Below are 26,183 nucleotides of genomic sequence, written 5' to 3' on the forward strand. Positions count from 1 at the left end.
ATATTACCCTTAAAGTCACACCAAGAAAGAAATGCATACACCAGTAATTTCAAATGCCACACTATGCTTGCCCAGAGTTTGCCCACTATATTCACCTGATAGGGAACATAAGGTGAACATATTTAAATGTCTTAAATAGCAGTGATAGATGCCAAAAAGACCCATCAACCAGGTCTCTGGAAACCTGAATTCTCCAATGACATTAAATTATCAAACCTTGGACAGGTTGTTTGGCCTGTAAATGCCTAAGTATTGCAAGATATTCCGTTCTTAGATTACTATACTCTTTGACCCATGAGATACACTTTTAGGAATTATACTAAGGGTTAGCCAGGAATTATACTAAGGGTTAGTCCATCATGTTAAACAGTATGGTAGCACACACCTATAATCACACCATATGGGAGGTGGGGGGCAGGAAAATTCTAAGCTAGCCTGGGCTACATAGCAAGGCACTGTCTCAAAAAAGTGCATTTATCATGTTGTTTAAAATGATGAAAACTGGAAACCACTTAACGTCTATCGATAAGGAAGTTAAATAAGTCTTTATCTAAATACTGACTTTATAACCCTTAAAAGTGAGTATACTGTGATATGGGAATGAGTGTATGTGACACAACCATATAAAAGAGTATATGTTATACATGGCTATACAACCCTAAAAAATGACTACGTGAGATACGAGAATGCTGTAAATGGTAACAGGAAGCTACAAAACAGTGTTTAAACTTTATCCCTATGTCTTGTTTTTGTTTAAATTACATATTATGGAGTTTGTGGCCCTTTGGAAAAGATCATAGATGCACTCCAATTATAAAGGATTTACTGATTATTCTTTTCAGTAAGCTTAAACTTTTGTAAATGGACATGAGTTCACATTCCTTTTTCTTTAAATCCATTTTTTAAAAGTACTTCATGAGCATCACCCGAGTGACCTCCAGCTTCCACAACAGTCAGGAAATGGGGTATTCTGGGAGCAAAGGTGGGGATGTAATGTCCTTATTTACTTAAATTTATTCTTTTTTTTTTAACTGTCTCTTTCTCCCATGCAACACCTATAGCAAAGCTTTAGTGGTATGAAAAAAAATGTCATTCTTTAATGAACCTAAACATCCTTCACTATACTGGAACTGTAAATATCTTGCTTAAAAGATCTGAATTCCCCCCAACCAAAATTCTGGGGTGGGTCACCAATTTACTCACATAGGGCCAATTTCACGGAACCCTGATTTTACTTTTGTCCAGCAGAAGCTGCTAGCAGAGCATGGAGGCAAGTGTAAGGGAGGGCAGGTGGCACTTTTCTCCCCAAATACCTCCTCAGCTGGGCTGAGAGATCCAGCTGCCCCCAATGGTGAGAGGGTGGGATCACATCCTATCTTGCTATAACAGTGAGAGCGCACACAGCCTCCGTGCTCTAGTGGTGGCTTCCAACATGGTTTGGAGGCAGAGGAGAGAGTCTGTAAGCCCTCCATGCTGCAGGAGGTGAGTCGTTCTGGGAATGAGGGTAGGGAATGCATTGACTTTGTTTAAGTTCACTTTTCCTTAACACTTCCCTTCTCTTATCTAGCACCTACAGGTCGATTTCTCTCTTATTTGCCCTTCTGACTTCAGTAAACTCATTAAGTCTTCCTCAGTTGAAGCACCCTTCCTTCCCAGGTATGTTTCTTGGGTGATAGAACCCTCCTAATGAAGAGAACAGGCTGCAAATGGAATAGTTCACCACGTTCTTCCAGCTTTCTTCCCTCTTTTTTTCTCCCCATCCTTCCTAGCAGGGACTTGCTGTGTAGCCTACTGTGACCTCAGTCCGGTGTCCCAATCCATCTGCCCAACCTCCTTAATGCTGATTTTTTTCTGGTGTGTGCCTAGCTTAATGACTTGTCACTCCCTCCCTTCTTACTTTAGATAAGCTATTAAGGAATTTCTCCTGCTTGTCTGTGGGCTTGCTATGTCAGCTAGATGCAAGAGTTCAAAACAGCTTCTATGCTACTTCCCAACCCCTTGCTGCTCTGCATTTTCTGGTGCCTAGCTCGGACCGTATGCTTCATAGTCTTCATCTATGCCCTAAGCTTACATCACCAGCATTGGACACAACCAGGACTCTCTCTGAAAAAGTTTGAGACTCTCCCCTGAGTCAGAGGCTTCAGAAAGGCAGGTGTTGGCCAGAGTTTGGTCTTGAAAAAAAAAAATAAAGCCCTGGGGCTTACCTAGGACTTTCTTCTTAAAGCTTTAATTTGGAAGACTGTAGAGCAAGCTTCTGCTCCTGGGACCTACTATGTCCACAGCCTGCAGTTACATGCCCACAGCAGGCAGCTTCCTGTCTAGATGTCTAGTCTTGGCTTGTTAACATTAAGTTGGGGTTCTCCTTGGAGCCCTGGGTATTGAATAGGAACATATTATAGCCCTGAAGTCTTGTGTTGCATTTGTATGTCTTAATCTTTGAGCTCCCTGAAGGTAAGAGTGTCCTCCCTTTCCTTAACGGGTAGTCATCCCTCCATGCTATTGAGGAAGATGGTGCTTCTACACTTACCTGTAGGAATAGTGTCTCCTGTAACTCAAGAGTCTTCCAATATTTCATCCGTTCTCCAGTCACTGTCTCTTGTGATGAAAATGAAGTGAGAGTTGCATTTCCAAGCAGTTTTGACATGGAAAAATGGCAACCTTCTGTGGTGGGTATGTAATATGTACTATTTAATCATCTTATAATTTTAATGATTTTCCTTAACTTTTTTGTGTGCATGTATGTCTGTGTGAGGGTGTCTTATCCCCTGGAACTGGAGTTACAGACATTGTGAGCTGCCACATGGGTGTTGGGAATTGAACCAGGGTCTTCTAGGAAGTGCAGCCCCTGCATTTAACCTCTGAGCATCTCTCCAGCCTCTGTACTATTTAAACTTAATTCCAATTTGTAGAAAGCAGGACAGCCTATTTGGGAAACATGAAAGTTCAGCATCTGTAACAACTAGCATCAGTCTCCCCTGGTGCTATGGGGGTCCTGATACCACCCAGAGGGAAACACCTGTCTTTTCTTGGTAGAATGACTTATATGGGATCCACTGGGAAACCTCTAGGTGTAAGTCACAGCACACAAAGTTGAAATCAATCACCAAACTGGGTCATCAGTGATAGAAGTGCCTTGAGATGAGGATGTGAAGTCCTGGCTCAGAACCTTCCGTTGGCTCTGACATTGGAATGCATTCTTTGGTCATCTGTCTTCTGTAGATACCTCTGGTGTTGAAATTTTGAACTGCACTTATACTCTGGACTCAGAAAAGCTCCTCATGAAATTTCCTTATGAAAACTGTACTACAAGAACAGTAAGTACTTTTGAGGAGTGATTTAGGGAGTAGGAATTTAATCATTTACTGATATTAAACTTGATGGCTAAGTCTACTTCGAAATAGAACAGTAGTCCCCAATCAGAATGACTTGTTCAATTGGGTTACTTACATACCCGATACTTCTGATCATGCCCAGAAACATTCTGAAGAGGGATAGACTCTACTACTGGCACCAATGTGGGTAGAAGTTAAGGATATTGTCATATAGTTTGTAGTGCCCAGGTGAGGTGAAAAGATCTGAAATATCAGTGTTGAAGAAGCCCAGTGCTTGAGCTAGTCTCAGGTTTGGCTTCAAGTAAGCTACCTAACCTTGCTAAGCCTCTATTTGCCTATTGGAAAATTGTAAAGGTGCTACCATCTCCACAAGGTATAAAGACAAATGATACTATAGAGGTGAAAGCAGGGCACATGACTTAGACAAAGCAAATGCTTGGGCATGGTGCTATTTTAATACAACCCCTGTGTGAGATGGAAGGCTATTTTTGGTGATAGCAGATAGAGAACTAGCTTAAGAACAGGTGTTAAAAAGCAAACAGTTGCTAAGCAATAAGGGTGTCTCTATTGCCATGCAACAGGATCACCCAATTAGGGTCATTAGGTGCAATAATAACTGCCACATGGCAGTTCTCATGCTTTCAGGGCAAAGAATCACCTAGGGGTTCTGATGTGTTGAAGGAGTCCAGTTAATGTGGGAGTAGGGTGAGTCCTGGGACCCGAATGCTTAACAAGTCACATCATCTGCCCTACAGTGCAAGTTTTGTGTTTATCCATAGACCCTGCTTTCTGAGCAGTCATCTAGTCCACTAAGACCTCTGTGATGGCTCAGGAAAGTAATCACATATCTTTTATGAAAATCTGTACTATTTAAACTTTCTTGTTCATTTATCCTTTGACGTTTCATACATGTATACAGTGTGTGTTTATCATATCCAGCCCTCACTCACTCCTTCCAATTTCTCCCAGGGCTCCGTATCACATATCCCTTCCAACTTGATGTCCTCCTATGAATACAGGCCTTCCCAACTTCAAGAAGTTTAGAATTGCATTCCCCTGGGTCCAGTGTCTGCTAATGGCAAACTGTGAATGCCAAATCTAGTCTCCTAGCCTTAATGTGATTTTTGAATTAAGAAGGTTTTTAAAGTTAAAATGACATAAATTCCAAGAGTTATACTATTCTAACATTTAACAAAAAGTTGATAGCAGTCATCTTGCCTTATAAAGTTGCTGAGGTCAGAGGTAACATGGCTCCACCCAGCACAAGAGTTTTTACTTAAGAGTAGGTATATTTTGAATAACCTGTATAGGTGTTTGGGACTAGACAATGATTCCCAACATATGACAATAGAACATAATAAAAATGTAACAGAAAAGCAGGCTCTATCCCTAATGTTTGAATTCTCTCTCAACCTGTGAGTCTTACAAGAATATCTCAAGGGCCAGCTATATAGTCTCCTGGCAAAGGAATAAATTACCTTCAGGAACTTGTATTACTTGAATATGTTCTACTCTAACGGTCAGACTAATAGTCTTCTAGAATTGCCTGTCCCACTAAGATGCAACTTCCTCATTTGTGCTATGTTTGTACACAGTTTGGTGGGTACCAGGTGACCATCAGGGTCCAGGACAATAGTACTGAAGAGGACGTGCATCATTTCTCCTGTCCACTTAAGAAAATGGAGATCCACGAGCGTTCAGAAGTCATAGTCTGCATGGAGGATTTTGTATCTGTAAGTGAAGTAGAATGACTGCCTCTCATACGGCTACAGCAGGGGAAATGGAATGATGTTGTGGACATAGCTGGGCTTAGTAGCTGGTTGGACCTCAGTTTCATTCCTATGATATTTGCTGTATGATGCATTTTCCCCACCATGCTAAGGCTTTGTTTCTAAGGCTAAAGTGGAAGAACAGTCATCTGATATGGCAGCTCTAAGGACTGAGTAGAAACAGTATTGAGCACAGTGTGACTAGCAATAGAAAAGGCTCAAATCTGCAATCACACTGATACTCATAGGATTGCCTGATACCACATTCAAGGCATTGTCTCCAAACTAAGAAAGCCAACCCCTTTGCGTTTGTGTTTATACTCAATAGGCTCATGTTGACAATGGATCACTAAGTAATATGTGTACTTTTGTCATGGCAGCAATGGCTTGATACTGTACTTGGTTCTGTGCATATAATAAAGGTTGTGTGTTTTAGGACCTGATATTTCAACTTGTAATTGGATTTAGTCTACCTTTTCTAATGCCTTTTGATACTGGAAACCCAAAGGGATAAAATCCAAAGGCAGGATTGGAAGACACATCTGGCCATGTACTACTCCTACTGCATGGCAGCAGCCAGGCTTCTTGAAAGAATGGCATGGACTAATTTTTATGTCACTCTGGGTGTTTTCTGCAAAATAGCAAGTGGCAGAGCTTCTGAAACTTTCTCCTAAATCTTTTTCTTTCCAGTTTTCCTTCCCCTACGTTTTCTCTAAGTTGGCTGATGATGATCAGGTAAGAATGTAGGTTTATTTTTAGTGAGTTTGTGTACATGAGAACACATGCATGTACATGCATGCATACGTGTACACTGTGTGTGTGGGGGTGACTACTGGACATAGGAGAGGGGTCATTTCCCTGTAACTGGAGTAAAAGTCAGTTGTGAATCATGTAATATGGATTCTGAGAACTGAATTGGGTCCTCTGGAAGAGCAGTAAGTATCCACTGAGTCACGGTAAGTATTTACTGAGTCATCTTTCCAACCCCAAAAATGCAATTCCTTATGAACCATATAATATTTAAATTCATGTTAAAGCTCATGGTCACTTTAATATGATAAAATATTAGTGTCAATCTTAAACAATGCTTAGTGTGTGTGTGCTCGTGCACACATGCAGTCATGAGTAGGTGTGCTGTTGGCATGCACATGTAGGTCACAGGACTACTTGGAATTATCTCCATGTTTTGACCTTTAGAAAAATGCTTCTGAGACGGGATGGATTGTTAATCTTGGCAATGGTACAAGAGTCCACAGACTGCCCCTGAAGGATGCCTTAAGACAAGGATTTAATTTTCTGATTGACACCCGGAAAATAACCCTCGAAGTCCCATTCAATGCTACTGGAGTCGGTCACTATGTGGTAAGTATGAAAACCCTTTTATATCACCACCAAGGAACTGGCCAATGTTTTTAAGCCTCAGCATGATCTCAATTATGTCTTCGAATGGGCTATATTGCCAATTACAGACATATATTTAGGTGGGCAGATTGGCATATATTTATAGGTCTAGTACATGGGATGCTGATGCAGGAGGTTTGTTAGTTTGTGGATAGCCTTGACTACATAGTGAGAACCTGTCACAATCTGTAAATTCTAATACCAGTTCGTTATTGGATGACAGGAATGCAATGGCCTTGGTACATGTTCTTCCACCTTTTTATAAACCTACATTCTAAGTGTATTGTAGAGAAGGGGGATTGTGAGCATTAAGAGTTAAGGTATTCTGTTTGGGTGACACTCTTTGCTTTGTCTTCCAGGCCATCTGTGAGATATTAAATTGACATGTTATAATGTTCTGTATAATGTTTAGGTCAATGATGGACCTATGACAGTCACATAAGACTGTAGTGGAGCTGAATTTGACTTTTTATAATAGTTGTAGTAACATAGTGCAATGCCTTGCTCATGTCTATAGTTGTGCTATGTGAACTCTTCTGCCCATTGGATAAAGGTTTCACACATATGATCACATGTTAGATGGATAATGGCAAAAGTAGGTTTTGTGTGACTATGTTCTACTGTGCAAGGACAAGTGTCTGATGCATTTCTTAGGATTTATCCCACTGATTAAATCATGCACAACTGTCCTGGTAAGTGCTCAAACATTGGCTATTTTAATAAAGACAGTTTTCATTTCACCTTGAATATAACAGGATTTCTGGGTTCTATAAGCACCTGACCAGCATTGTAAGATAGTCATCGAATATGGCTAGTTCTTACTGCTGTCTTCCTAGAAATGGGTCAACTATAGGTCATCCCCACAGATAGCAATAGTCTTCCAAGCATTATAGGAGACAAGATTAAGAGCAGAGCAACTTGGCAGCAATTGGATAAAATACCTACATCTCTTTTGTGCCAAAGTGATGCCCAGTGCTTGAACATATTGGCTCTTATTGGTTAGAGACTCAAACTAATATCTTTAAATTCCTGACCTCCCTCCCCCCAGCAAGGGAGAAGTCATCTCTATACTGTGCAACTGAAGCTCTTGTTCTCAATTCCTGAGCAGACGGTCACCTTCACCTCACAAGCTGTCTGTGCATCAGGTGAGGCCCAAGAAACCACAGCTGCAGCAGTGAGAAACCCTGTTCTTAGGACTTAACCAAAGACTGATAATAGGTATTCCGTCAATCATTTGCCTGCAGATCTTTCTGTGGCTTGCAATGCTACACACATGACTCTCACCATACCAGAATTTCCTGGGAAGCTAACGTCTGTGGACTTTGGAAAAAGCAGCATCCCCGAGATGCAATGGCATGCCAATGGGATCGACAAAGAAGCAACAAATGGCTTGAGACTGCATTTCAGAAAAACTCTCCTGAAAACAAAAGTATGTTGCTATTTCCTGAATGCTGCAAGAGCCATCTGAAGTACTCTGGGGGTGATATGATATGACTCATGACTTGCCCATAGAGCCTATTTGCTATAATGATGAATTTAAGTGGTGCCAGGCCTCCTCTGATCACTTTATATAAAATTTAAGGAAGGTTCTCTCTAATACCATCTCTTTAACTCCTGCCTATGGGTACTTTCCTACATATTTTTCTCAGTTCATTTGACAAGTACAAACTACCTATCAGACATCCAATGATGAACCCTTGCTATGCTCTGTTATATAATGGGGCAACTTGGTCTTTTTTGTTTGCTTGCTTGAACCTTTTGTTTAAACCTTTTGTTTAAGGGTCTATTATCCTGGGGCTAGTCTTTTTTTTTTGTTTTTGTTTTTACAAGACAGGGTTTCTCTGTATTGTTTTGGAGGCTGTTGGTCCAGCCAGGCCTCGAACTCACAGAGATCCACCTGCCTCTGCCTCCCGAGTGCTGGGATTAAAGGCGTGTGCCACCAACGCCCGGCCCTGGGGCTAGTCTTGATGGATGCAGTTGCTAGGGATAGATTGTGTGGGTGTGTAACAATGGCATTTTGTAATATCTGGGGTCCTTTGATCACTTGGGCTTGTTTAGGGACAGCACTACTTGACAGTTTGATTTGCCAGTTTAAGAGTTAGTGACTAATAGTACAAAGAGTGTGAAGTCCTGGGTACTTTAGGATGTGAGTTTAAAGCAATAAACTTCCTACCTAGAGAAGCAGCCTGACCTGAGGAAGTGATAGCTATTTTGTTATGGCTTAGAAGGAACCTCATCAGTCTGAAGTGTGTTCTGCAAGCGTCTGAATTCTTGCTTGGGGAGATGGCTAGTTGACATTCTCTCATTTCAGCCCTCTGAAAAATGTCCACCCTATCAGTTCTACTTCTCCTCACTCAAGCTGAACTTTAGCCTTCAGCCACACCTGGTGTCCTTGGTGATTGATCCTGAGTGCCATTGTGAGTCACCAGTCTCTATAGGTAAGATTTTTTAAATCAATTATGTTTTTGCTTTTCTTTTTGCTCTTCGTAATGCATGTGGGAAGATGTAACAGACCAAGATTTTGATTCATACTTGTGGGTCAAAGAGACTGAAGATAAGCCATGTCAGAAACGGCCATCTAAATTCTCTGATAGGGACCCAAGTGTGCTACCATTCTCAAACATTCATGCAGGGTGGTAGGTCATTGTGGAACTGTTGGATTTAACCTAGGTATACTAGGTTGGACTTGAGAATCACACCACCACCACCATCCAGGGACAAAGACTTCAAGCTTCTAGTCTAAAAGTGCTTCCTTAGACTCCTAGGAACCCTGAAAAGGAATCCTGAGTAGGTGCCTTCTTTAGCTAAGCCTCAATTTTTTTTTATTCCTCACCTTGACCAGGTCAGGCCAATAATAAAGCTCCCTTCTCAGTTCTCAAATTGCCTGGGATGTATGAATCCAGACTGAGTATCCCCTACCAAGAGTTCAGAACCCACAGTTTTGGGTCTCAGAGTTCTATTGGATTGTTTTTAATACTATATAACTTCCTATATGGGTGTCCCTGTTTTAAAAAAAATCTTGAAAGGGACACAATGAAGCCTGGTACCTAATAGCCAACCCAGATTGAATCCTTAAGACACTTGAATCATTTATCAGGATGTGGTCTCGTTACCTATGGATCCTTCTTCCCACATCTCCTGGTCTCCTGGTCTGTATGGTGATGACACTGGTCTGGTAACTTAACGTTTTTCTTGTAACTCAAGGTATTTTTTCAACGTTTGCTCAAAAAGAATTAAAGACAACTCAAGCTTGCTTTCTGGATTGCTCTAAGACTTAAAGGCTGGCAGGTCATATCACAGGGTAGGTTTATTTTCTCTAAACCTTTACTGCTGTCCAGTTGCAGATAAACTGTGTACACAGGATGGCTTTATGGACTTTGAGGTCTACAGCCACCAAACAAAACCTGCTCTGAACCTGGAGACCCTTGTCGTGGGAAACTCTTCCTGTCATCCTATCTTCAAGTCTCAGTCACAGGGCCTTCTACGGTTCCATATACCTCTGAATGGATGTGGAACAGGACAGAAAGTGAGTAACAGCCAATGGTAAGGAGTGAAGACTTACTTTTGAAGTAAATACTTTATTGACCCACTTTAACTTTTAAGTTTGAAGGTGATAAAGTCATCTACGAGAATGAAATACATGCTCTCTGGAAAAATCTACCACCAAGCATCATATTTAGGGATAGTGAATTCAGGTGTGATTTAATTTCTACTTGGTATTTTAAACTTTTGTTTAAATTACAGGGATTTTTGTTAACATAATTCTTCAAATGTCCCTACCCACAATTTTCCAGAATGACAGTGAGGTGTTATTACACCAGAGACAGTGTGCCACTAAATGCCGATATCAAAAGCCTTCTTTCTCCAGTGGCCTCTGTGAAGCCAGGTCCACTGATGTTGGTCCTGCAAATCTACCCAGGTGAGGTGTTACAACTTGAGCTCATAAATAAAACACTTAGTGCGTTTTCATGGAAAATCCCCCACCCAATGCTGTCAGCATAATGTATGTTGCAGCCAGCCTATACCTCAGTCCTGAAGAGGTTTTCATCAATTGCAGACAAATCCTACCAGCAACCTTATAGGAAGGATGAGTACCCTCTAGTGAGATACCTCCGCCAGCCAATCTACATGGAAGTGACTGTGTTGAACAGGAATGACCCCAGTATCAAGCTGGTCTTAGATGACTGCTGGGCAACATCTTCTAGCGACCCAGCCTCTGTCCCACAGTGGCACATTGTCGTGGATGGGTATGTATTCCTTGCACCACAGGGTTGTCCAAAAAAAAATCAAAACTTACTAGTGATTAAAACTACTCCTCCTGGAACCTAAAGGAGACATTGGTCATGAATTCCCTGAAGTAATCCTTGTCTGGTCTAATGGGGTGGCTCGTGCTGCTTTTCTATTACCCTGGACTCTTAAGGAATGGGCTTCTCCCCCCAAAAGTCTCCTCTATTACATCTTTATCACGAGAGAATTCTAGTGTCCACTTATTGGACACCTACCATATGGCAGGCTGTCAGGTATCCCATGGTATCACCTGAGGAACACTAGTGACCTTCCTGAGGGAAGCCAAGTCTTACTAAGAGTTGCTTTAGGTGAGCTACTTTACCAGTAAGTGATAGAGTTGTGATTAGAATTCCCACTCTAACCTAATGTGACAGTGCTTTTGGCTATAGGTATTTGTCCTCTTGGCTCTGCCTGAAGTATCCCCTCCAGGGTTCCTTACCTGCAAAGAGCTATACTTTGGCTCTTTTGGCTTTATGGGAATATATCACAAGGCTTCAAACCCCCATCTAGACTCCAGATGACTACTGCCTCAAAGGATGTATAACCCCATTCTGTCACACAGCCCATTTTTCTACCTTTGGAGATTTGCCCAAGTATTCTTTCTCTGTGGCTGGCCTTGACCCCCTTATCCCTCTATGTAATTCTTCATACCTTTGTTTCCTTCCTTAATGCCATCATTACCTGCTAGTGTGTAAAACAGAATGTCAACAATTCTCTACTTCTGTTGTAAATATTTACTATCTAGGACATAACAAAAACTCATTTTAATGGAATAGGTAAGCTGATATATTAAGTAACGCACACACTGACTATAGGAGAGTGGTCACGACTTAAATCTGAATTCACTTGGTAAACAAATGCATAATTGCATTATATAGCACAATATGGGTGTTATAGATAGGACTTCATGAATATTGACTGCTAGGTTCAGTCAGAAAGATGCAAGGAAAACAAAGGCACTGGTGGGATGAAGACATAGTTGTAGCATAGAGTTGTTACATTAGACTGACCTTGTCCAAATGTGCATGTGTGTGTGTGTGTTCCTGTGACTGATGCCCCCATCCTGGTGCCTTTTCCTAGCTGTGAATATGAACTGGACAACTACCGCACTACCTTCCATCCAGCTGGCTCCTCTGTGGTCCATCCTGCTCACTACCAGAGGTTTGATGTGAAGACCTTTGCCTTTGTGTCAGAGGCACAGGGGCTCTCTAGCCTGGTATGTGATCAAGAAGTCACCTGGGGCAGGTTGACAGTGAGCCCATTGGTTCCACCTGACTCTCTCCCTCCTCTTCCAGATCTACTTCCACTGCAGTGCCTTAATCTGCAACCCAGAGTCCCTTGACTCCCCTCTGTGCTCTGTGACTTGCCCTGCACCATTGAGGAGCAAACGAGGTAAAAATCCAATCCCTTTCTTGCTACTCAAAGCAAGTCTCAATTTTCTAGACTTGAGTACATTTTAGGATAATAACTTGCTCTCCACCTAGTCTCAAGAAACCCCTTCACCCAGGCTTTTACCAATGTGGTGAGCCCAAGGTGCACAGGTTCTCATTTAGTCCAGTGAATCCATCCTTCGGGAATCTATCCATGACAAGACAGATGGAATTCATGCCACAAGATACTCCAGGAATATCATCTAGGGATTCCATTGATGCTTCTGGTACACTACTCCCAAGGTCAAAAATATAGCCTTGACTATCTGTCTCCCACTACAGAGGCCATCCAAGAAGATACAATGACAGTTAGCCTCCCAGGACCCATTCTCTTGCTGTCAGACGACTCTTCACTTAAAGGTATAGATTTAAAGTCTGGGGTACTTTAATTTTTTTCCTGCCAAAAATTTAATATGCTTAATGATAAGAGCAAAACAAGTTCCTTTCTCACAGAGCCTTGAACTTCTTGTATGTTCTCCTGAAAATCTTGACACTAGCCAGATCATGACTGATACCTATTGATAGAATTGTTTTTATTTTAGTCTCTGATAGAACCATGTAGGATGCATAGGGCTCTTAGCCATGGTCTTGTTCATGACCCATTGTGTTAGTTCTCACAGTTCTACCCTGGTGCTGGATGTCATAATGGGTTCTTATGCCACACTAGATCTAAGAGGAGTGTGGCTTATCATACTAAGAAATTTGGTGTATATTGCTAGCAGATTGGTAGGTTAAAAGCATGAATATCTCCCTACCTTCTGCCAAAATGAAATCATAGATTTTTCTCCTATAATCATCCCATAGCCTCATCCAGAGGGCCTCAACTCCAGATGTAAAGTTAAGCTATCTTAAATCACTAGCTAATCTTCTGTGATACCACACATCCAGGGATAGCTACCCATCAAGACGTTATATTAAGTCAGTCTGAGAGGCTGAGGCAATCTCCAGGTATCAGTCCATCTGGCTTGAGATGGAGAGGGCAAATGGTAATAACAGGTGGGGAGAGGAGGTGTGTGGAGCAGGGGAGATTGAAGATGACAATAGAGAGGGTGAGGTTGTGTCCTCCTGCAAACTTGCAAGAGCAAGTGACTGAAGCTTAACATCTGTAGAAGGCCTCAGAACAGCCACATGATTTGAATACCTGCTTTCTTTGTAGATACTATGGTCCCCAACAGGCATGAGATTGCCAAGGATACTGCTTCTAAAACAGTAGCTGCCATGGCTGCATTAGTGGGTTCAGTGGTGATTGTTGGCTTCATCTGTTACCTGCATAAGGAAAGAACTATGAGGTTGGATCATTGATTGGACTTGCAAATAAAGAGGCTGTGGTAGAACTCTTGTCTTATGTGTTCATGTGTATATACACAGGTGAGGCCAGAGGACAATCTTGAGTCGGTCCTCTGGCACCACCTCTGGAAGGAGGAAGACAAGTGGTCTCATGGGGTTGGAACTTGCCAAGTAGGCTATAATGGTTATCCAGTGAGTGAGCCACAGGGATCTGCCTATCTCTGACTCCCTGGTACCAGTAACATGGTGTGTGCCACTGGGTCTGGCCTTTAAAAACAAAACAAACCATGTGAAGCTTGAACTCAGGTTCTCATGCTTGCAAGATATTATTTACCTGGCTGAGCCATCTCTCCATCTTTCCAGCCCTTTGCCTTATGTTTCAAGTCTAAAAGGAAACTTTGTAATAGTTTTAAGTCATTACTCTTAGAGATCGGAGATCTGTTCACAATCCCATGTAGGTATTTATCAACTTGGACAGGAATATGTAAATTTACAACTTGTTTCCTATCTGGGATTTTAGGACTCCCTTAGTCTATCCCTGACACATGTTATGTTCAACAGGGCTTAGCTGCAGGACACCTGAAGGTGTACACTTACATGAGTCCTGTGTTTCAGGCCCTCAAAGACACAGGATTGGGGTGAGGGGTAGGAAGCCGCTTATGTCTAACCTTGTCACAATAGTGAAATACCAAATATGAAATACTTACAGATGGAAGCTCAAGTTAAAGGCTGGATGATCCCATGGTGTAAGGATGATGGTGGGGAGTATATGCCAGCAAATGAGCACATCTGGTCCTGTGGCGTATGTTGATGGCAATTGTGCCAGCAAGTGACAACATCTGGAGCCAGAAAGACATACCGCATAGCCCCTTGAGGGGGTGCACCCTCCATGGACTAATGACCTCTTAAATGTCAACACCCCTCAGTGCCACCTATCTGGAGGCCAAAATTAATACCTGTATCTTTGGACATCCAATCAAAATGCGGCATCCTTAATCATTGACCAAAAACATTCTTTTCATGAAAGAAATTGTTCACAATGGGTTATTTCCTAATCCAACTCCCTCAAATAAGACTTCTGACATGTTGAAGTGATGGAGTCACATCTCTGTAGCCCCAGTTTAAAGATCAGCCTTCTTGAGAAGGAAAAGGAGTGCTGTGAGGTCTACCTTAAGTGCAATCACAATGTCCCTGGTGTCCAGGCTTTGTTGGGCCTGAACCTAGCTGACCATCTGTGTTCAGTTCCTGGGGTCACCCTGGTTTTCCCCAGACTGTTTGGAAGAAGTAATCCACATGACCAGTCTTTATCTAATGCTGATACCTTTTTACATATCTAATAAAAATTCATTTGTATTCTTTGACTACAAAACATGTTTTTATTAAAGACTTAATCTCCATATAGGGGTGAGGTTCAAATAGAAATACAATTATTTGGGGGTGTGGTTTACATTTCCTAATCAGTCCATTACTGAGGAAAGCCAGGACAAGAATTGAAGCAGAGACCATGGAGAAACACTGCTTACCAGGGCTTGCTTGATTGGCTTTTTTTTTTCAGTACCTAGGACCACCAGCCTTGCTGTCTGTAGAGGCTAGGCCTTCACATATAAGTCAAGAAAATGACCTTACAGACTTAGCAATAGACCAGTCTGACAGGAGCAACCTCTCTAGTGAGGTTCTCTCTTCCTCTCTTCCCAGATGACTCTAATCCTTGTGTCAAGTTGATGAAAAACAACAACAACAACAAAAAAAAAACAAAATAGCCAATACAGTGAAATACTTGTTTCTAGACAGGAAGTTCCTTTTTTTTTCAACTCTTTGACTATCGTTTATACTGTTAATTTTCAAAACCTAACCTAGAGGTCAAAGCACATATATCTTATAATACACAGGTCTCCAGCTTTATTCTGATTTTTAATTTTTTTATTTAAACTAAAAACAATTTTATATACCAATCCCAGTTCCCTCTCCCTTTCATCCTCCCATTATCCCCCATCCCCCCAATCATCCATGCCTAAGGGGAGTGAGGCCTCTCATGGGGGATCATCAAAGTCCATCACATCATTTGGAGCAGAACCTAGGCTGTTCTCTGTGTATCTAAGCTGAGAGAGTATCCCTTCATAGGGAATGGGCTCCCAAAGCCCATTCATGCACTAGCGATAAATACTGGTTCCACTGCCAGAGGCCCCATAGACTGCCCAAGGCCCCCAACTGACACCCACATTCAGGGAACCTGGTTCAGTTTTATTCTGGTTTTCCAGCTGTCAGTCTGGGGTCTGTAAGCTCCCACTTGCTCAGTTCAGTTGTTTCTGTGGGTTTCCCCAGCATTGTCTTGACCCCGTTGTTCATCTTTCCTCCCTCTCTACAGTTGGATTTCAGGAGTTGGACTCAGTGTATCTCTGCTTAACTGTGTATCTCTGCTTCTGTTTCCATCAGCTACTGGATGAAGGCTCTATGATGGTATTTAAGGTATAGTCATCAATCTCATAAGGGAAGGGCATTTAAGGTAGCCTCTCCACTATTGCTTAGATTTTTTTTTTGATTTTACGAGACAGGGTTTCTCTGTATTGTTTTGGAGGCTGTCGGTCCAACCTGGCCTCTAACTCACAGAGATCCGCTTGCCTCTGACTCCTGAGTGCTGGGATTAAAGGCGTGTGCCACCACCACCCAGCTTTGCTTAGATTCTTAATTGGGGTCATCCTTGTGGATTTCTGGAGATTTCCCTCGTACCAGGTTTCTCATTAAGCCCATAATGGCTCCCAGTAGCTCAGATACTGAAATCACCAATTAATAAATGGAACCTCCTGAAACTGTGATGCTCTGTAAGGCAAAGGACATAGTCAACAAAACAAAATGGTGGCCAACAGAATGGGAAAAGATCTTCACCACCCTATATCTGACAGAGAGCTGATCTCCAAAATATACAAAGAACTCAAGAAGCTAGTCATCAAAACACCAAATAATCCAATTGAAAAATGGAGTACAGATCTAAATAGAGAATTCTCAATAGAGGACTCTCAAATGGCCAAAAGGCACTTAAGAAATTGCTCAAAATCTTTAGCCATCAGGGAAAGAAATCTGTTGAGGACTAGGTCATTATAAATCTCTATTTCTTGCCTCAAGACACTTCTCAAAACTCAGGTGCTTTCCCACAAATGGCCCAGTGCCATAGAGATAACCTATCACTTAATGCTTCCTTAACACCTGCACTCCCCGGTGAGATCTCCTGCCCATTGCATATCAAACACTCCCCACTCCTGACAGACCCTGCTTCTCACTGCTCAGCATCTCTGGTCTAACAACCTCTGCCCCTGATAGCATTCCAGGTTGGCCTCTGAGCAGCAGAGTACGTTAGCTGGGAGCACAAGGGAGGCTCTGTTATGTCTAGTGGAAGGTGCTATGGAGTGTTAGGCTGGCTACTGCTTTAGTTATTACAGGGTACTTGTTTAGCTAGGGTTTCTGTTGCTGTGATAAAAACATGACCCGGAGAGAAGAGATTATTTCCACTTGGAGTTCCACATCATTCTCCATCCCTGAAGGAAGTCAGGATATGATACAGAGCCAATGGAGGACTGATGCTTATTCCTTTGTTCGTTGTGACTTGCTCAGCCCAATTTCTTACAGCTCCCAAGACCACCAGCTCGGGTGGCACTGTCCACAATGAGCTGGGCCCTGCCAATTTTCATCAAGAAAATTCAGGCCAGGTGGTAGCAGCACATGCAGTTAATCCCAGTACTTGGGGAGGCAGAGGCAGGCGTATCTCTGTGAGTTCGAGGCCAGGCTGGACTGACAGCCTCAAACAATACAGAGAAACCCTGATTTTAAAAAAAATGGGTGAAACAAAATTTGTAACAGTAAAAAGGTACTGGTATTAAGTAAAGAAAAAGAAAAAGACAAAGGTATATAGAATGGAAAATTTTGTTTACATTTAAGTTCTATTTTGTGAGTCATCTCTAAAAACTTTTGGCCAAAAGCTTGGCCTCTCTACTTTGCATCTACAGTTACAAGGAGTAGGTACAGCTGTACCCCATGACTGTAGCTCAAATGGAGGAATGATAAAGAACATACAGGACTTTTTAACCTTTTAGTTCAAGGATTGGCTGGAGTTGTTCTTTTACATAGATTTCAATTAAGGTAGCTTCATTGCAACAGACTAATCATGACCTAGGGAAAAAGGATGACTGAAAGATGCATGTATGTTCTGAATGTATGGTGTGGCCACACCGGTATGTATGAAATGTGATTGTGAATGCGTGAGTGTGAACTGCTTATATGATTAAAAGGATACTTAAATCCCTTCAAAAATAGTTAAGAAGCTACCTAGATTGCTTGAAATATAGACAAAAGGAACATCCAGCCAGTCTGTTAATGTTTTAACAGAAAAATTTAAGATACAAATAAGGCCTTGTCAGCTAGTGAGAGCTCTATAGGTTAGATTGGGAAAGACTGCTCACAGACTTCAAATAATTTTCAAAAGTTATTTGGACACAGTATAGTTTACAATCTTTGAGTGATTTTCAGAAGTTTTTGGGAAATATTTAATGGATATGTCCTTTTTAATGGGCATCTACAAATAATCTAAGTAGTAATCCCAATTTACCTAGATAGTTAACCAAGGAGGGTAGACAAATCCTTCTACTGTTATGGTTCAGCTTCAACAGTTCAAAAAGAAAATTTTTAGAAAATAAAAAGGGGGAATAATGTCCCCAGTCCCCACATGACTCATCAAATAATACACTCCTCATTTAAAAATTTTATAATGTGAATGCCAGTGAGCTTCAGACAGATTCTGGCATGATTGAACTTGAGCAACCATTGCTCAGGTCAAATGGAGACATCCATGCACTAAACAGTGGAGAAGACCCTAATTTGGGGTCGAGGGCATGTTTGTGTTTTCTTGTAGGAAAAGAATAAAAGCTTCGGCATGGAGCAGAGAAAAACTGGACCTGAGACCATGGGAGCCTACCTAAGCCAGTTTGAGTGAGATCTCCTAAATCAGTGTTCCTGACCCTTGCTGTCATCGAATCTAGAGCCCAAGAAAGAAAGAAAACAGTCGGTTTGAGATTTCCAGTTTCTCAACAGACCTGCTGCATCAACCTTCCGGACCCATGAGTTTTCATCGTGAAGCCAATAGAGAAAAAAGGACCCATTTAAAACATTTGGACATTGGTATGGACTGTGATGAGGGGCTAAAGCCTCTTTTCAGTAATTGAACAGGACATGGTCACTTGAAATATCAGACTTGGTGGTTCCTGTTTCTGGAATCGTGCCTAGGCCAGTGTATTTTTCTGGAGAAATGCAACTTGTCCTAATGTGACAAAAAGGAGACTTTGACTCAAGTCGCATAATCAGCTGACGTTAAATCAACAAACTGCATCACCACAGGAACAAATTGGTGCTCTGTGGATAGTGCAACAAGCCTATTGTTCATATTTTTCATAATGCTACATGTGTAACATCAATGATTGTACTTAATGTATCTGTGCAAGTGCACTTTCTAAATGCTTTCCTGAGCAGATCTTGGAACAATTGTAAACTTCATCAAATTGTAAATGTAAATCACATGCGGGTTACCCTTGTAACAGAATGTAAATCACGTGTGGGTTACCCTTGTAACAGACGAAGGCTGGTAGAATGTTATGGCCCAGATCTGGTGATGGGTACGGTGATGGAGAGGCGCTATGTCAATGGGGGTCCTGGAAATGGTGGCAGTGGCGGTAGGCATTCTGGCTTTATGCCGGGCTCAAACGTGCCTTGTTCCAGAGGCAAGAGATCCGTAACCAAGTATTGCTTAGCCTAGCCCATGGCAATCCCGATAGCCATGAAGGTTGGTTACAGATGATTTAAAGTTGGGGTGCTCTGATGACGGGCCACCTGTGGGGAAGACCCCTCCCGCCTAAGACAGGGGTTCAAGGTCCCCCAATGACGGGAAAGGGAGGGTGACCCTACTTGACCTAAGCCAGGAGTGCCTCATTTAAAAATAAAAAGGGGTGAATTGTGGGAACACCAGACCTTGAGCAGAGACCCACTTCCCCTTCTGCCTGGGAGTTGGCAGCTGTAAGACAATCTAAAGACATGTTTGCTAAAAACAATACAATGCCTGGGGGCATTAAGTTCCTGGAAAAGGCCTGCCTACAGAAACCACCCTGACCTCGACCTTGTCCAAAGACTAACCGCCCCTTCTGCCACGCCCAGATCAGTTTCTGGGGTCAGAGCAGAACCAGCCAGGGTAGAGGAGAGAGCAGAAGCTTCTCTGGGGGGAGCCTTTCTTGGGAAGTTTTCTTGAACCTTTTTGGAGCCTGCTTAAAGTTTTCTTTACATCGTTGAACGAGTCTCTGTGTTGTCAATCCCCGACACCCTCCGCACGTTCTCGGACACAGGCCGCGCAGCAGACGCGACACTTGAGTTCAAACTTTTCTGTGTGGAACTGTATATCTCTATGCTGCCACACATTTAAACCAGAAATAAAAATTGTATGTGCTGTGCCCTTTAAATGGCATTACAACATACACTGATTTAATAGCAGCCTGCACAGCAAATGCAAAAATAAGTTGGTTACTTAAATGGCTCCAGCACCTCATGTCCACATCTTCATCCTAAAAGCAAATCTGTATGTTTCAGCATTGGTGGCTTCCCGTGGAGACATGGACTTCAATAGATGTGATAGATGGTCTTGATTAGTTGATACAGGTGGGCCAATCACAGGGGTCCCAATAAAGCAGACACAGGAGACCTGAACTCCAAAGTGTGTGACACTGGTAGCCAAAATCTGAGCGGCACATGGTCACAAGTCAAGGAGCCAAGGCAGCCACTAAGAGAGGAACAGGTGAGGAAACACTAATAGAACCTCCCAAGGTGCACAGCTCTACTGGACTTCTGACCTCCAGACTTTCAACTACAGACCTGTTTTATGGTGCAAAGTTTGTGTTCCGTTGTTGAAGCAGCTAAGGGAAACCAACCCACCCTCTAATGACTCATTACCAGCAAGCTGGAAAACACAACACTGAAAATGCTCATGTTATCCATGAATTACCCAAGTTACTATAGTTCAGGATGTTGCAGTCGCCCTCATCTGCAAGTTGGTGCATGTGTGTGGGAATAGAGACCACCTGGACTTTCTAGACTTCTCTACAATACACCTCCCTTCTGAAGTGTGCGCCACAAGTGCCAGAGCAGAGCTTGGAGGGTAAAAAGTGGAACTTGCCTGGAGCAGCTGCCGGAATGAACACTTGTTGCCATGGTAGCCTGGAACAAGTACCACGAGCAATAGATTTAAGTCAGATTCTCAACCTCTGAAAGCACACATCCTACGGTATGTGGGGGAGGCAGCCTATTCAGAGAGGAACTGTGTGGGCAAGAAATTGAGCTCAAACCCCGAGAGGCTGCTCCCTCATCCACACTGGGTTTGTGACCTTCTGTAGTGGGTACTGATGGGTAGTAATTGTGACACAGGTGTCAGGAATAGGATAAAGGCTCTTGTGTGGTTCTGATGGTAAAGGGTGCAGGGGCTGGGAATGGGCTTTTATTATATTCAGTGGAAAGAGACCCCTAACTTAACTTTTCTTCCCTGACCTGTTCTGTGGCTAGTGTAGTTTACTTGGGCACATGGAGGCTGGATGTATATCCCACCAGCTGTGAGGCCTTGATCAGATTGAGAAATCTCTGCCTGTTTCCACACCCAGTCCATGTCAACCCCCTAAACTCATGGCAGGGAAGCAAGGATGAGGTCAATGAAATAATCAGTGCATTGATACAAAGCTGCATGGTCAACCCTGAAGCATCTAAACACACTAAAGCCAAGTGCCACACCAGAGGGCCTTAGATGTATATTTTACAAAGTGCACATGCTTACCCTCTAAATGAATCTTGAAAAAGTGGGTCTGAGTATGTCTGGGCCACATGGAAGGATAAATGATGGCCCCAGTGATATTCATTTGCTAATCCCTAGGACCTGTGTTTCCTACATGGCAAGGCCTTTACTGTCGTGATAAACTTCAGACAGTTGAGATGGGGAAATTATCTGGATTATTGAAATAGGACATGAATATAACCCTATAGGAGGGAAGCCTGGCTAAGGAAAAAGGCAAGCTGAGGGGAACAGAAATTGGAGTGGTCCACTTTGAAGATGGAGGAAGAGGATACCATAAGGTCTTGGGTTGTCCTTTTAGGTAAGAGATGTACTGGAATAGTAATTAGTACTACAAACATTCAGGTAGTGTGATGGGATAACTTAAGAGACAAATCAGGATTCCTCTCTTATGGGTTCAGAATGTGGCGAGGGGGAGGGGCCTGGGCCATGTCTTAAATGAGTAGCTCATAGCACCCAAGTGCACTCAATTTTCTCTGAATGGGGACTAACTGGCAAAGGGGAAAAGCTATGGTCCTTTTGACTGCAAGGTCACGGTGTTGGGAGTGTCATTTCCTGGGGCCTAGTTGGCAGAGAAGCTTTCCTGGAAGTGAGGATTAGAGTTAAAGCTAGCCCCAACACCAATGGGACTGCTGTTGTCTCCTTTTATAGCAGCTGTGATATGAGTAGGGTGGGGAAGGGGAGTCTGCAGCAGGTAAGAATGGCCTGACAGCCCAAACTCAAATCCAATACTAGAGTAGCCGGAGACCAGAAGTAGACACTATAAGAGGAAAGGGGTAAAGGGATAGATTCTCCTAGAGGCCCCAAAGAAGGGACAGACCTGATGTCTAAGCCTGCTGTGCCCAAATTCCGAACCCCCAAATCACCAAGAGACCCATTCGTATGTAAAAGTAGATTCTTTTATTGTTTAATGAGTTAACTGTTTTAACTCAGGAGCCCCTTGTCCGTTCATCACGGAGGGTAGAGTGAAAAGGGCAGAGTGAGAAGGGTCAGGAGAAATTGCGAGGTGGGGGATTTATTGGGGTGTGCAAGTGGAGTGTCTAGGAGTAGGCAACAGTCTCAGGATTGGTCCACTTCTGGGCCTCGGCGACCTGTCCTGTGTTGATTGGTCAACTGGTTGCTATAGCTATGCTACATGCCACTGTTAGCTACTTTTACCATAAAGCCAGTGTCCAGAGCCCACCGCTAACTTCTGATTGGTTCAGTGTCCAGACCACCGCTAACTTCTGATTGGTTCCTTGCCTCTCTGAGGCTATCTGACCTCCTAGTGTCTAGGGCAGGTCCTGCAAGGTCAGAGACATCTTGCTGGGTCTTTCCTGCAGCCTGTCATGGCTGCTAAAGCAGGGGGCTGGGTGACCGTCCGGTCCCTTCATTCCTCTCTTTGTGAACAAACATAAGCAAACACAAGAGCCCTGGGGCAGACAGCATAGGGTTCAATCAAAACAAATCTTGCCTTTTCTTTCCTTTATCCTCCCTGCCAGACTCTTCACTAAGAGAACCTTGCCTTTCTTCTAGCACGACATCCCTCAGGGGACGTTTCTTAACTAGCTTAGGAAAAAGATAAAGCCCCCTTCTCCCTGCCTGAGGTTTAAAAGTAGGTGAGGTATACGGTTTCATGTAATGAGATTTAAGGGGAAAGTGATAGGGCAGTCTCTGTCTTTCCCCCCAAGTCCTTTACAGCCAGCCACCCCACCCCCCCCACCCCAGGCTTCTTTTTCTGTCTGCTTTTGAATGTGATTAGGGGACGCTGTGATTCCTGGAACAGTAGCAGCCCTCTTGTGCCCAAGAGGAAACAAACCTAGGGACACTCTGGGAATGAGGGGAGCAGAAACACAGAGAGCTTCGATCCCTAATGAGTTGTGTGACCCGAATCAACCCCCAGAAACACTGGCCTCTGAATTTCAAGTTTAGTGGCAGATTAAGGGGTCTTAATTTTTGAAGGAAGCGTGGGACCTTTTGTAAACAATAGCATTCACACTGAGTCAGGCTTAAAGAGATCCTGGATCAAGAAAGACTAATTACTCCTTTTGCTTTTCCTGTCTTTTTATTTCAGATGCTGGCCAGAACCTAACTGCCTTTCCTGGTACTTTTGGCTTTCTCACTTTTTTCTTAACCCCTCTCCCTGCCAAATGGCTGCTGGTCCACCATATGGCTGACCTCCATTCTGACTTAACTCAAGCAGCCGGCTTCCTCCCCTCTGCCTTCTCCCAGGTCTCCACTAGGAAGTTGCTGAGATTTACAGCTAGCCCACCTTGTTGCTTTTCTTTGAACTGTAATAAGATTGTCCTCAGGTTTGAGCAAAGAACTTCTGTCTTTACAGTAAATACATAACACACCTTTAAAAAGTAATATATAATTAACATGGTTTTTGTGCTCCTTCTGATTAATTACCAAACTTGTATAGATCAATGATAAGAGTAGCTTTTGCTTTTGGTCCAGCCCTTTCAAAGCCTGAGAGGACCAGACTGAGCTGTACTCATCTGTTTATTCCCATTGGCATCTTTTCAGGGATGTTGTTTGGTGGCAAATGTATCACAGTTGTCCCTTCCTAGAGTAAGCTAAAGGAAACTCAGAGTTCCAATCGCACAAAGCCCCTTCCCAAGGCTGTATGATTCATAACAATTGATGGGAAAAAATGGACACTCTCATGGAGATGACAGTTTGGGCAGGGAGCTCCAGGGACACAGCTTTTGCAAATCATCACACACACTGGGAAAGGCTTTTCAGTGATGAGGTTGCCTGGGAGTTTCCCGTGCTCCTTTAAATAATTGTTCACCTTGCGCCTGTAGGTAGCCCCAGGAAACTCAGGGGTTCACCAAGTGTGGCTGTTTTAATCATTGCTCTTGGTCTATCATTGTCAGGAACTAGGAGTCAGACAGATGGGAGGGGTCACAGATAATAAATAATAAAGATGGCAAACCTCTGGCTTCTTCCCTACCCTCTTGACCTGAGGAAATGGCCTGGGTGGCTTGAGACAAAGGCCTCGAGGGCTTTTTCTCTGGCCAGTAAGGGCTAACCCCCCCCCACACACACACACACACATACCAACAGACCAGTCTGGTAAGTTCAAGGCTTGCTTAGAAAGAGTTATAGGCCTATTAGCATCCCTTTCTTTGTTTAAGCAGACCAACCCTAAATTAAGGAAAGAAGACCCCTCCATTTCAGCTAACCAAAGACCCTTAAAACCTCCAGCCCTCCAGGAGAAGCAAGACTTTAGTATCCGAGTCCACCCTCTGCTTTGCAAAGAGTCTCTGTGTGTGTGCTATGTGCATGCATGTGTGTGTATGTGTGCATGCATGTTTCCTCACCTTTAACAAAATCCTTTCTTCGCTGGCTGATTCTGCCTGCTGTGTCTGAGATTCCCTCTGCTGCCACCTGTTGAGCTCAAGATGATTTTTCCTGTCTTTTAATTCTTTAACTGGTAGAGAAAATGAACCTAATCCAGACCCCCAGCATGTAACAGTTGTGTCCTAGCTGGAGGAATAGACATTTGCTCAAATGTCTCCAGAAAGTCACACAACAATAATAAGCCATATTAGTATAAAACCTACACATACCTCCATACACTGCCTTAACACCTTATACATATGACTGCTATGTAAAGGCTTCTTGTATTGACTAGGAAATAACAATAAAAAGCCTGGGAATGTTCAGCACAGACATGTTTGTTTTTCAAATAGTCTTCATTCATGGTTGGTTGGCTCTAAGGACAAGCTATGAAAAGAAGTTTGGCTCAGAGCTGACAGTATTGTAGTTTCTTACTTCTTGCCTGCACTCAACACTCAGGAGTCATCGTCTCTGAATTCAGGAGATAGGAAGCATGCCACCAAGTCATTGCCGGATACAGGAGTCCTAGATTCAAGACTGGCTATTGCAGACTCACAGCATGGCTCTGGGTAAGCTATTGTCCCCTCTGGGCCTCAGGCTTGCCACTGACAATAGTGATTTTAGAGAAGATGCCTATTACCTGGCTGCTCCGAGTGTTTTTGGTGGAAAGCCTTATCTGGAAGCTGAAGGCAGTGTCAAAGCTCAAGTCCTGTCTGCCTGCTAGAGGAAGCCAGGTTCTGACACCTGCTTTCTGCCCTGGTCAGTCTCTTCCCCCAGGCTTCAGTTGGCCTGGATGTTGGCTCCCTCTGCTGGCTCAAAAACAAACTTTTTTGTTTGGGGGGGGGTGGGAGTGGGGGTAGTGGGAGAGAAGCTCTACTGGACTTCATTCCTTCTGATTTTTTTTTTAAACATTTCCAGGTGTGGCTGGAAGCTCCAGCACCCAGTGGTCCCAGGAATTCCCCTTCCTTGTGGCTTCAATGGAAGCCACAAGGATTTGGTGTTTGAAACACTGCTATTATAGGCACTACTCCATCAGAAACTGAACATTTGCACTATAACACCAGTGACACCAGGAGTCATTCTACATAACAACAAAGGTCATGAGTACTTTGCTGCCTGGGAACCTCACATACCTGAGAATGGGGCTAATCCCAGAAGGCCTTAAAGGCAGATAGAGGCACCCATACTCAACAGCACACTGGTTACAGGGGGAGTTTTTCAAACAGGCAAACTGGGTTTGAGTCCCACTTCCCACACTGCCCTTAGACAGTTTAAGCTCCCAAATCTTTCTACTTCCTCACCTTTAAAATGGACAAGAGTTTGGACTGACTGGAAGCACAGACAGAAGACAGCACCCAGCTCAGAAGTAAATGAAACAAAATTATCAGGATGGAAAGAGAAGTAGAATGTATCACCTAATAAAGCTATAGTTTTCATAGTGTGGGCACCAGCTACCATTCCAATGAGCCATCCTTTGGACTGTGTT

At 43.1% G+C, this 26,183-nt stretch overlaps 1 protein-coding gene across 3 annotated transcripts; it reads left to right on the forward strand.

Annotated features, from left to right (window-relative positions):
* Positions 1-1,358: 1,358 nt before the first annotated feature.
* On the forward strand, positions 1,359-13,553 carry Zp2 (zona pellucida glycoprotein 2). 3 transcript variants are annotated; one of them, NM_001281671.1, is given in 20 exon segments: positions 1,433-1,482; positions 1,568-1,656; positions 2,587-2,670; positions 3,220-3,314; positions 4,928-5,065; positions 5,792-5,836; positions 6,299-6,463; positions 7,551-7,647; positions 7,747-7,931; positions 8,814-8,940; positions 9,841-10,028; positions 10,106-10,197; positions 10,297-10,421; positions 10,560-10,724; positions 10,726-10,749; positions 11,870-11,888; positions 11,891-12,005; positions 12,085-12,181; positions 12,502-12,579; positions 13,376-13,551. In NM_001281671.1, coding segments are annotated over 20 exon segments (2,124 nt in total). In that variant the 3' UTR covers positions 13,522-13,551.
* The last annotated feature ends 12,630 nt before the right edge of the window (positions 13,554-26,183 follow it).

This window comes from Mesocricetus auratus, unplaced genomic scaffold, assembly GCF_017639785.1.
Source record: "Mesocricetus auratus isolate SY011 unplaced genomic scaffold, BCM_Maur_2.0 Super-Scaffold_4256, whole genome shotgun sequence".
NCBI lineage: Eukaryota > Metazoa > Chordata > Mammalia > Rodentia > Cricetidae > Mesocricetus > Mesocricetus auratus.

What these genes read in the sequence shown, in the direction of transcription:
- Zp2 (XM_021227158.1), top strand. An exon ending in TGGCACATTGTCGTGGATGG is followed by an intron (nt 10,750 to 11,869) that starts GTATGTATTCCT and finishes GCCTTTTCCTAG; the next exon opens with CTGTGAATATGAACTGGACA. An exon ending in CACAGGGGCTCTCTAGCCTG is followed by an intron (nt 12,006 to 12,084) that starts GTATGTGATCAA and finishes CTCCTCTTCCAG; the next exon opens with ATCTACTTCCACTGCAGTGC.